Source organism: Crocuta crocuta, unplaced genomic scaffold (genome assembly GCF_008692635.1).
Source record: "Crocuta crocuta isolate KB4526 unplaced genomic scaffold, BGI_CrCroc_1.0 scaffold282, whole genome shotgun sequence".
Classification (NCBI taxonomy): domain Eukaryota; kingdom Metazoa; phylum Chordata; class Mammalia; order Carnivora; family Hyaenidae; genus Crocuta; species Crocuta crocuta.
This window is the reverse complement of record NW_027529174.1, coordinates 5,604,589-5,617,166: the sequence shown is the minus strand read 5'-3', so window position 1 is coordinate 5,617,166 and position 12,578 is coordinate 5,604,589. Positions and strand designations below refer to the sequence as shown.

The following is a 12,578-nucleotide window of genomic DNA, read 5'->3' as shown; positions in this document are numbered from 1 at the left end:
TTTCATTCATGATAATATGATACAACTCTTCTCCACCATTGGCTCAGTTTCAGGTGCCCTCCCTCTGATAGAGCAGCCTTGCATTGCAGGACCTCAAAGGTCTGCAGGGAAAGAGAGAGAGCACTTAAATTATACACATCATTTTCACTCATCTTCCTTGACCAGAAGAATTGTTATGTGGCTCCAATCTAATGGTAAAGGAGCCTGACCAATGGGGAGTGAGTGGAATATTTATTTGGGGCCACCATTTCTGCTATAGCTACTAATGATGAATTTGTGGTTCTGAAAGAAATTGACAAGGGATTGAAGCAGTTTATTTTATTTTTAACGGGGGGGCTGTTGATAGCCCTTTCTTATTTTCATCTTGGACAAGCCTGTTAATGGAAACATCATCATTGTTTAATATTTAAGGGAAGTAATTCATTAAACAAATCTAATAGAAATATTAACTGCAAGTCAAGACACTAAAATCCAGTGATGATGTCGAAATAGAAGCTTTTGCTAAATTGTTGGATATATAGGAGTCTACTTGTCTTATATCTAAAATTCAGAATTTTGGTTTTAAAACGTTGTGGAGGTGGTGCTGTTGTGGCAAAGTCAACCATCCTATAATATTGAGGGTTGATTCTGCAAACAGAACTACTTGAAAACCTGCCTACATATGGGGCAGCCATTTCCCTGAAGGTCTGGCTGTAGCCTGTTATAACCCACGTCATCAAGGCTTTCAAAGGACTTGAAGGCTTTCAAAGCACACTTCATGCATCATTGTCCTTAAACTTTATAAGGACTTATGAAATAGCAGGTTTTATTTTCTACATTTTACAGATGAGGAAACCAAACCTCAGGAGGGCAGCTCACCTGCTTGCGGTCAGTCCAGTAGAAAGGGTAGAAGGTGGATTTGAAACTAGGTCTTTTGCTTGCCAAGTTCATTCTCTTATCTCCTCCAGGGGGAGGGAAGGTGGAAGGAAATTCCACTCACTTGCAGTGTCCATTTCCTGCCATCCTTCTGTGACCCTCCCCTCTCATACACATGTGCTGGACCATGGGGAAAAGAAGGTAGAAATTAGGGCTGTTGTTTCCCATGTGGGAATTTCCATGACTGGCTGCAAGCAGCTGCATAATTCTGTCCCTCAGACTAGTCTCAACACGCTTACTGTGATCATTTCTTTTCCTTGCTCATCTACTAATTCTCTAACTGGCAGGTTTGGAATGGCATTCTTATTGTATATAAAATTAGTTTTTTTAATGTTTATTTATTTTGAGAGAGAGAGAGAGAGAGAGAAAGTGGCAGAGTAGCAGAGAGAGAGGGAGACAGAATTCAAAACAGGCTCCAGGCTCTAAGCTGTCAGCACAGAGCCCGATGTGGGGCTCGAACTCATGAACCATGAGATCATACTGAGCCGATGTCAGACTCTTAACCAACTGAGCAACCCAGGTGCCCTTTAAAATTAGTTCTTTTATAAAAAATAAAAGTTAAAGAATAAAGTCAGATAAATAATTTAATGTTGCAATAGGATTCATATTTTAAACGAATGTTGTGATGAATCCTTTGTACTATTCTTATCTAATGCATAAGAAGTATATTTTGTGTGTGTGAGACTGAAGTTTCTTTTTTCCTTTTAAAAGTTTATTTACCTTGAAAGAGAGAGCACAATTAGGGGAGGGGCAGAGAAAGGGGAAGACAGAATCCCAAGTAGGCCCTGTACTGTCAGTGCAGAGCCAGATGCGGGGCTCGAACTCATGAACCACAAGACCGTGACCTGAGCTGAAGTCGGATGCTTAAGCAACTGAGCCATGCAGGTGCCCTGAGACTGAGGTTTCTTAAAATAAAAATCACTGTATTTTGGGCTTTTCAAACTTCCGTTTGAAAGCTGATTAAAGATATTCAGCAATACATTTTATTACTTTAGTGCTGAAAAGGTTTCTCTTTTTCATGTTGTGGAGGTGATTCAAGGTTAGGGATAGAATTGAAGGTGTGAGAGAACCGTTGGGAAAGGCGTGGATGATCGGGCCGTCGCAAGGAGAAATGGTAACACGTCAGGGCTGCTCAGTAAAGGGCGTGAAAGGGTGTGAAAGGATTGGCGGTGGCTCTCCTGCACATGTCACGCGTGCAAAGGCAAGGCGGGCTGGTGGCCGGGGCGGAGAGAGTTGCTGGAGGGGGGCGCAGGGAAGTAAGGCTGCACAAGTCATGCGGAGGCTTGTTATGAAGGATTTGGGAAACCAGGGAACATTTAGGCTTGATATTATCAGAAGCTTTTTTGTTTGGGCAAGAGAGCGAGAACCTTGAAGGGACGGGAACAAAGCCACTGTCCTGTCATTCTTCTCGCACCTGGGAACCTCTTGAGTCATGTGTCCTCACTGTCTTTGCTTCTTTGCTCACATTGGCCCCTCAACCCCGTGCAATCTGGAAATGCAGCAAATATCCCCACGCCATTCTGCTGTCACTGCTCTCACCAAGGTCACCAGAGGCCACCGGATGGCCAAGTCCTACTTCTTTTTCCTCCTTGATTTCTCTGCAGCAATTGATGCACCAAGTTCGATGGCTTTAGCTACTTGTCAGATGCCGGTGACCCCCAAACCTATCCCTACCTTGCGGCTTTCTTTGGAGCTCCCGACCTGGGTAATCACCAGCCTTCCGACCGGGAACATGGGGCCATGACATGGACCCAGCAGGGCTAATTTCCCCCACTCCAGCCTTGCTGCTTCTCTCCCTTGGGTCCTCTGGTTGGGCAGTGGCACCGCATTCTCCACTGTGGCCCCAGTCATGAACCTGGGGCCCCTCTCTCCATCATGCCTCACAAATGGGTTCGTCACTCCCTCAGGATTCTACCTTTAGATATCTGCCAAGTATTTCCCATTTCCCCCCCTCTCACTACCATGGCCCTCACTCAAGCTCCCATCACTTCTTACATGTGTGGGAAAACCTAGGGTAAGTAAGGGCGTACCTCAAGCAAACATTATTGTAGAAATATCTGCACCTGCAGGGAGTAGACTCACAGACCCAGGAGCTTCATGCTGTCCAGGGAACTCTGCCCTTGACCGAACTCACACGGTATGTTTACAGCCACCATGGTTATAAAAGGAGGCTAGTAGCCCATCTCTATTGCACAGGGATTGGTGGTTATAAAAGGTCACATTTTGTTAACAATGCTGGTGTTTATACTCCTGAATATTCCACTTCTTTCTGTTACCTCTCACTTTCCTATCTGCACAAGCCTCTAGAATAAGTTTGAAGTTTACATAAGTTCCACACTTGCAAGATGGTGCATATTCCTTTTTTTTTTTTTAATGTTTTATTTATTTCTAGGAGAGAGAGAGAGAGAGACAGCGTGAGCAGGGGAGGGTCAGAGAGAGAGGGAGACACAGACTCGGAAATAGGCTCCAGGCTCTGAGCGGGCAGTCAGCACAGAGCCCGACGCGGGGCTTGAACCCACGAACCGCGAGATCATGACCTAAGCGAAAGTCGGACGCTTAACCAACTAAGCCACCCAGGCGCCCCAAGATGGTGCATATTCCTATTAATTTTCCTGCCTTCCTTCATGCCCACCTCGAGTCCAATGGTTACATAACCCTTTGCAGGATCGTTTTTGTGGCTCCTCATTGCCTATACCAGAGATTCTCAACACAAACAAAGCACCGTTCCCTAGGACGGTGTTTTCAAAAGTAACCCACAGAAATCAATTTTATTTCACAACATAGCACACCTACATTCTTATACATATTCCGGAAGCAAAGGTTTCTTGAATAATTCTTCTCTTTAGTAATTGTGATATATTCCATTTTCTCTTTCATTAAATATTTTTAGGGGGCGCTGCGTGAGACTAAATTGATCTTACTCCCCATTAATGCTGAGGTTCTCAATTTTGGTTGCACATAATCATTTAGAAAACTTAAATTTTTTTTCAGTGCTCAGGTCCCATGCTAGTGCAATTGCAAAATAGGAGGGGGTGCCCACGGACTCTGCACGTGAATGCCTTCCTGCATCTTATTGGCTTCATACCACGTTCTCCTTTGAGCCTCACCTGTGAGATCTAGGCCTACGTTTGTTTTTTTAAGAGCCGGTCTCACCCCTAGCATCCAGCATACTGTGGCCTCTTCCGTAAAAATGTGTTGAGGACCTAAAAGTGTTAAGTGAAGCAGAGAATAGATCATCTCCTTCTCTGGCTTCCTGGTTCTTTATCTTTCTTGCTGGCTATCCTCGGATTTCTCACTGCTCTTGTTCTGTTTTCGCTAACTGACCCTTCTTCCTCAGCCCACTTCTGAAACAGCACAACTGCCCTCTGCGCTGCCCTTTGCCTTCTTCCGCCCTGGAGATCTTGTCTAGGTTTAAAGCTTCCACTCCCTCCATCCGCTGAAGGGTTCCGGAGCCACACCTCTGACCCCCACCCATCCGCTGAGATCCAGATTCTTTTCCTGCCGCTCTTGGCGCAGTGCCAATGGTTGAGAGCTTGGCTCCACACCAAAGGCTGCAGGAACAGCCTTCATTTCCAGCTCAATCAGCTTTTCTCCGAATTATTTAAGATCTCGATTTTTTTTTTTCTCATTGGCGAATTTGGGATGACAGGTGGTATCCAGTTTGCAGAGTGGTTTTGAGGATTAAGTGAAGCTGTATTTAGAGCACTTTGCACAGGGCTTGGTTGGCACGAAGTAAGTGCTCAATAATGGTTAGGTATTGTTACTCTGTCTCTGAAGGTCGTGCGGATTCCCTACACTGTCTGAAAACAGTACCGTCCCTCTGACATCCCCTAGCTCTTTCCCAGCCTTCTGACGTCTTCCTCAGGTAAGGCTAGAACCGGTGGGACCCTGGCTGATGCAGATGTGATTCGGGGCTGGGAAGGGCCTTCAAGGGACCCATGGGCGTCTCCACAGCCCTCGGCATCTCTCAGCCCGACGGTCACCACTGCCCACCTTCCCACCAGCCCTAGTCTGTCATCGGAGCTCTCTGCTTCTGCTGGAGTGATTTCATAAAACGCAGAGTAAATCGGACCATGTCACCACTCTACCTGCCCCCTTCCATCTTTAGTGATGGGCTGAAGCCCACAGCCATTCGTGGGGCATATAAAGTTTATCATTATCTGGTCTCTGGACCCCGTTCCTCCCCTCTTCCGCCTTGCTGCTCCTGGCCTTGGTACCTGCCAGTCCTTTTGAAATATCCTGATTTCCTACCCCTCGCTGCTCACTAGGGGGCGCTTTGCTGCTTCTACAGCTTGCTATCCTGGAGCCCTTCACACATTATTAGGTAACCATCAGCCCTCTGGCCATCTCGTGTCCCCATCTCCCGTCCCCAGCTGGTATGCCCGCTGCCAGCAGGCAGCTGTTCGTTTTTTCAAGGCAGCTTTGTGTCCCCGAGCTAGCGGCCCAAGGCCTTCCGAATGATAGGAACGCAATGATTTATGAATGGACGAGCTTTGGAATTAGGAGGCAGTACAGTTAGCCTGCATCTTTGCTCTATTCGTTTGGCGCAAGTGATTGTTAGAATAACGGGACTCACTTGTGGGGATGAGCACTGGGTGTTATATGGAAACCAACTGGACAATAAACTATTAAAAAAAAAAAAAGAATAACGGGACTCTGCTGCAACTTGAGTGTCTCGTGTGGTGCTCTGTGTTTAGAAGCTGCAGCATGTTGGGGCGGGTCTTGGAATCAGGAACTCTCTCACACTCTGTATTCTCTTCTGTCATTTAAATTGTGTGAACAAACCCCTTTAAGAGACACGCTTCTGGACGCCTCCTTTGTACCAGGCGCTGGGCCAGGCATAGGAGCGTTTGGTAATAATACTACAATAATACTTGGAATTATTATGCACCTAAGTTAGCTCATGAGATCAGCTACCTCCTAAGTATGAGTAAACAGAGGCTCCTATTTAAAATTCCTTTTCTAAGAGAATATAGTGAATAAGGGTAACACCACATTTGAATCGAGGCTTACCTTATCCTCTACCCACTGCCCCCCTCAGTACCGCACACCACCTTCTAGGTGCCGATTGTTGAGTGCCTTCTGTCTCTGAGGTGCTAGAGAGGCATTATTTGGACTTAATTCTCCTAACACACTCTGCAAAGCATTATCCCCATTTTCCTGGAAAGGAAATGGGCTCAGACGGATTCACTAACCTGTGTAGGATTGCACAGCACGGTGGCGGGTGGCAGAGCAGAGATAACCAATCAGGCCTGCCGGACCCGCAAGCCCCATCTCTGTCCGCTTGGCAAATGGCATCATCTAGCCAGAGGGCAAAAGGCTGTTGGCGAGGCACAGGTTCGCTGTGATGAAGGCAGGAGGGAAACAGCAAGGTCAAGGAGCTGCTGGTTCAACAAGGGAGGGATGGACACAGCTGTTCAGCTGTAGGTTCCCACTGTCCTGATTATGTTGTTATTTATGCCCTTGAGTTATTCATTCATTCATTCGTCAAATATTTTGGGGCCATTCAATTTGTGGTGCATACTAGCGCAACTGATACAAACAGGCAAAAGACAAAGTAATTTTTTTGAAGAGCTTCTGGTCTTTTTAGGAGAAGGAGATAGAAAAATGAGACAGAAACAAACAGCTGCATCAGAAATAGGTGCCACAACAGAGCTTGTCCCCAGGTACTATTCACCGGGCATGGGCGTAAGCCAGAGGCTACACCCAGGTTGAGGTGGGTCCGTTCCATCCAAACTCCTTACCGGGCCTCTGGGATCTGTCCTGCCAACCCCTCTCACCTCGGTGCTTCTGCCACATGTGTTCACTTTTGGTTCCCAAGGCAGCTTAACTCATTCCTGCCACTGCCACAGGGCCTTTGCCCCTGCTGTTTCCTTTTTTTTTTTTAATTTTTTAATGTTTTTCATTTATTTCTAGGAGAGAGAGAGAGAGACAGCATGAGCAGGGGAGGGTCAGAGAGAGAGGGAGTCACAGACTGAAACAGGCTCCAGGCTCTGAGCTGGCAGTCAGCACAGAGCCCGACGCGGGGCTCGAACCCACGAACCGTGAGATCATGACCTAAGCAAAAGTCGGACACTTAACCGACTAAGCCACCCAGGCGCCCCTGCCCCTGCTGTTTCCACAGCACAGTTTTCCTCTAGGAATCCGTGTCCAGACTTGGCTCTGTGTCTCCCCCTCAGGGAGACCTTTCCTGATGGCCCTGCCCATTCACTCATACCACACCATCCTGTCCTCTCTCGGCTCCCAGCACTTCTCATGAGCTTAAGAGCCTGAGCTCTGGAATCAGGCCGCCTGGGCTCCAATCTCAGTTCTGGCATCTTCCTGGCCCCGTGACGTTGGACAAGTTATTTAGCCCCTCTACGTGTCAGTTTTCTCATCTGAAAATGGAGATGCTGACATGGGACTCCTACTTCACAGTGTACTATTGCGGGGGTTGATTGAGCTTACGTATGTAAAGCATTGACAGTGCCCGGCACATGGGAGGTGTGCAATAAACACAGAGGGCATGAGTCATCTTGTCATTTGTCCGTCCAGTACTTACTGGGTTGGACTATGGAGACCAAAGAATGCAGGGCCGGGAGTGCAATAGCGACCAGGCCAGCACAGCCTCTGTCCACATGGAGCTTACTGTCTGCCCAAACCACTTCCTTTGTTGACACACGTATGCTTTTGACTTGTAGCCTTTTGCCTGGAGATCATCTAAACGTTTCCTCTTTGTTCTGGTTTTTAAAAAAATGTTTATTCATTTTTTGTGAGAATGAGAGAGAGAGAGAGAGAGAGAGGAGTGGGGTTGGGGCAGATAGAGAGGGAGACACAGAATCCGAAGCAGGCTCCACGCTTGGAGCACAGAGTCCGACGCGGGGCTCAAACCCACAAACCGTGAGATCATGACCTGAGCCAAGTCGGATGCCTGGCCGACTGAGCCACCCACGTGTCCCCTTGTCGTGGCTTCTAATCGTCCTCACACCCTCGTCCTGCCTTGGGATTTGTGGTGCCCAGGAAGCACCCACTGCTCGTGCCTTACCGTGGCTGGAGACACCATGCGAATCTATGCATTTTTACACCCACATGATCTGTTTGTTGCTTGTAGTTCCATTCCTTCCTTTGGTGTTAGAATCAACTAGAGGTTTGGTTAGTGAGGACGTGGTAAAAACTCACCAAGGAGATGAAAAGCGCAGAACAGTTAAAGGCCCACCTCTTGGCTTCTTCGTGTTCTGTTGAGGTTTCACAGCCATTGGAACTGCCCTTTTCCCCAAGTCTGCCCAATTTCTCCTGGCCTAGATTTCACTTCCTCTGACTTTCCAAGACCCTGGGCTCTGGAGTAGACCTTGGGCTCACCCGTCTGGTGAGACTTACTCTTCCACTGTGTGTAACTGTCTACACTCCTACCTCCCCTACTATTCTGCATGTGCCATCTGGCCTGGGCCATCTCTTTTGTCTTATTCTTCATGGTATTATCACCCGCCCCACCTCTGGTACCTTCTTACTGTAACAAATAGTGTTCTTTATGTATATAATAAACTTAGGTAGAAGACATGAACCAATAAAGCAGGTAAATTAGGAAGCAGTGGTTTACGGTGTGTTACAAAAGGTCTCTTCACTTTTTAAAAAAATTTTATCAGTTTATTTATTTATTTTGAGGGGGGAGGACAAGTGGGCTAGGGGCAAAGAGACAGAATCCCCAGCAGGCTCCACACTGTAGTCACAGAGCTTGATTCAGGGTTCGATCTCACAAACTGTGAGATCATGACCCGAGCTGAAACCAAGAGTTGGATGCTTAACTGACTGAGCCACCCAGGTGCCCCAGGTCTGTTTACTTTATAAAAGGAATTTTTTGCAGGTTCCAATGAGTAGTAAGTCAGGATGTTGCTATTAAAATACCCCCCAAATCTCAGTGGTTTCTCACACACACACACTTTCTCGATTATGTGACAGTCACTGCAAGTGTTCAATGAGTAGACTTTTGAGTCTTGTGGCTCCACCATCCTTTATGGCCTTGGGGTCCTCTGCTGGGTCCTCTGCACCTGGCTGGCAGATGGGGAAGGAGAGAGAAAGGAGAGAATCAGTCAGGGGGTTTTCTTCTGGGTCATACCTGGAAGTGGCATGGATCCCTTCCTGTCCCAATTACCGGAACTCAGTTACACAGCTGCACTGACCGCTAGGGAAGCTGGGGAAAGCGGTCTAGCTGTGCACCCAGGAGGAAAGGGAAACAGGTTTTGGTGAACACATGGAGGTCTCTGCACCTGCAAGCCTACCAGAGCGAGGCAGCCCCTGTGTAAAGTCAGGGTAGCCCCCTGGCTACCTGCAGTGGGTCCCGGAGGAAAGCAGTTGCACTGATCTTCTGTTTTGGCTTTGTAGACAAACACATGTGATCAAAATCTCAATCATTGCCTTGAGTTCATCGAACAAATCTCCAAAGTGCAAGGACAACTCTTCAGGATCCTCACAACGGCTGCCCAAGAAGGTGAGAATGGCCTGTGCTTCCCTATCCGGCTCTCCCTTCTTTTGTTTCTCTTCTTTGTGCTCTCTCCCTGTATGGCTGAACTGCTCTCGCTGACCTCGTTTGTGGATTCTTTTAGGAGGACACTATGAAGGTGTGGAAATAATCAAATCGCGCCTTTTGCCTTGGCTGGAGGCCTCCTTTACTGCTGTTTCCCTGGGAAAAACTGTTGACGGCAACGTCCCCTCTCTACAGGTAGGGACGCTAAAGGATCACCCTTGACCTTCAAGCACCCAGATCAGGCTCTGGGAATTCAGACATGTAGAAGATACAGCTTTTACCTAGTGAGGGACTCAGCTCTGGTTAGGGAATTGGGACACAAATACCAAAGGTGAGTTTCTGTTCACAGTCGTATGCGGCATAATGGATCGAGTTGTGTCTTCAAACAGACCTGCATTCAAATGTCAGCTTTGCCTACTTCCCAGCAGGGTGACCTCAGACGAATGAGCCTCTGTCTCCTCAGCTGTAAAAAGGGACTGGTGATGTCCTACATGTGTCCTACTTTCAAATGACAAAGTAGTCACACAGACAGTTTGGGCACCATGGGTCCCTGAAGAGAAAGAGACCATCAGATGGGGAAAGCTCCCTATTCTGAAAGAGCAAAATAAAACGAATGGAAAGCTACCAACAGGAAAAGAAAACTTAGTTCTCAGAGGCTGACAAAGAATGTCATAATTTGCAATTGCTTCTGGTGATTTCTGTGGGACAGTGTCGGCTTTGGAAGAGTTGAAGCCCCAGACCGGAGAGAGAATACATAACTCGTATAAGGCATTGGCATCATTAAATATTAGTAAACTTGATTTTAAATATTTATATGGATTTGCATAAGTTCTTTTCTAAAATGAAAGGATTTAGAGCAGGCTTTTTTTGGCAGCCGTAAGAAGCAGTGGTGGGAAGTCTCCTGCTTGGAGGTCACTGGGTAGAATTCTGGTTGGTCTTCTATGGTCTTGGGTAGGTTATCTAACCTTTCAGGTCTTAGTTTCCTCATTTGCTGAATGGGGACAATGTTTTTGCTGACCCGACAGGGCCATTTTGAAAATTCAATGTGATCAACAGCTGACATAGGATAAGTACTCCATAGACGTCAGTTGTTACTAAGCAAATTTTTCTCCCCTGGGGATTTTCACGTGCTGCTTAGATTTTTAACCCATGCATGTTATTCTGAGTATAAAGATATGGGATTATATGTCAGAGTCTTTTTTTAAAAAATTGAAGTGTAATAAAAAATGGTGGTAGAGTTTACCTACTGTGAAATTCATTGGTCGATAAATGCATATATCCATGTAATGCACCCCCTATTAATTTATAAAACATTTCCATCTCTCCAGAACTTTCTCTGTGTCACTTCCCAGTCACCTCCATCCTCCCCGATGGCAACCACTCTCCTGATTTGTATCGTTCTAAATTAATTTTGCCTGAAGTAGACCAGCATACAAATGGAACTATGCACATGTGTTCTTTCGTGCTTGACTTCTTTTGCTCCCCATAATGTGTTGTAACCCATCATGCTGTCTCACGCATTCAAGACTCTTTTGATTTGTGTATCATTGCAGGACACGTTTGATAAGGAGAGACATAAAGAGCTTGGTGTTCGGGATCGGGACATACAACAATTAGACTCCGAGTTGAATTCAACTCGGAATCAACTCAACCAGGTTCAAGACGAGTAAGAGGAATGCAAGTTATCTTTTTCCAAAACGAATTGTTTGTTCTTAATTTTTAAGTTTGAAAGGAGAATAATGGCTCTTGTAAAATGTAGACATCTGCAAATAACTAGTGTGTGGGGGGGGGCTACCTTTCTCTCCACCCTCATCTCATGCCAAGGTCCCCTCACCTAGTCTGTTGTCTACTTCCTCACCTTGAAGCCTTTGCCTGTGCTCTTTCAGAAACATGGAGGTCTTCCTTTGGTCTTTTGCATGTCTTGTTCTTTATTATCTCTCAGGTCTCAGCTGCAATGAGATTTTCTCAGAGTCTGTCTGTGACCATGTATATCAAAAGGTCTTTCTTTCCCCCTCTTTCACAATGATCTGAGACTAGTGCTTACCACAGTTTGGAACTTTAAAACATTTGTTTGCACGTTTATGATCCACTTGGCTGGAAGAGAAGGGGTACTGTCTTGTATTTGCTATTCTGACCATTGTGTCTCCAGCACCCAAAATCATGCCTGCCACAAAGTATATTCTCAGTGAATGAATACATCTCTAATTTAAAAAAATATGTTAACTTGCTTAAAATAATGCTTGGTACATGAACACATCTCCCTTTCTTCTCTCTGTATGTCGTCCAAGGATGCCAAATTAGCATATATATCTGCTTGTATATATGTGTGTTCACATATGTGTGCCATGTCTTGAGAGAAAAAAAGAACTACTTTATTCCTTTGTATGCTCTCCTTCCTTCCTTGGTCTTTTTCTTCTTTTAATTTTCTACAATTTTTTTTTGACAAAAATGTTCATTTTTTTCTCCGTGTATACTTTATTTGTTTAAATATTTTTTTAAATGTTTATTTATTTCTGAGAGAGACAGCGTGAGCAGGGGAGGGTCAGAGAGAGAGGGAGACACAGAATCTGAAACAGACTCCAGGCTCTGAGCTAGCTGTCAGCACAGAACCCGACGCAGGGCTCGAACCCATGAACCGAGAGATCATGACCTGAGCTGAAGTCGGACGCTTAACCAACTGAGCCACCCAGGCGCCCCTCTCCGTGTATACTTTAAATAAAAAACCTGTAACATATTCACCTTTGAATTAAATCACAGCAATTTCCTTTCAATCTCCAGTAGCCTTATTGTGAAGTTATTGCTACTTTGGCTTTTTTTTTCTAAGACTTTAGACATTTTGTTTATTCATTTTTCATCTTAAGAAATATCTACTATGTTACAGGCATTGTTTTAGGTACTGGGATAAATGAATGAATAAAAAAGTGCTTGCCTTTAAGTGGTTCATGGTATGGTTGTAATGAGACTGTGAAACAAGTGTTGGAGGTGCTCAGGAGAAAGGGAGACATGCTTTGCTCGAGAGAGTCAGGGTGGCATGTGTACGGGCATTCATCAGATGAACGGGTACTTGTTAGGGGAGGAGGAGGAGGAGACCACAGGATGTTGGGTAATCACACCGCCTCCTATGTTGCCTGAGTGGCTGGGATCTGTGGGGACTTGGTAGCCA

General features: G+C 45.9%; 1 protein-coding gene across 3 annotated transcripts in view; it reads left to right on the top strand.

Moving 5' to 3' along the window:
- Positions 1-12,578, top strand: part of SPATA18 (spermatogenesis associated 18) — a 32,624-nt gene that overhangs the window by 5,029 nt on the left and 15,017 nt on the right. For all 3 annotated transcript variants that reach the window (XM_077757785.1, XM_077757783.1, XM_077757784.1), the window contains exons 2-4: positions 9,274-9,379; positions 9,495-9,610; positions 10,969-11,081. In XM_077757785.1, the coding sequence (XP_077613911.1) occupies positions 9,274-9,379; positions 9,495-9,610; positions 10,969-11,081 (335 nt within the window). The remainder of the gene's footprint in view (positions 1-9,273; positions 9,380-9,494; positions 9,611-10,968; positions 11,082-12,578) is intronic.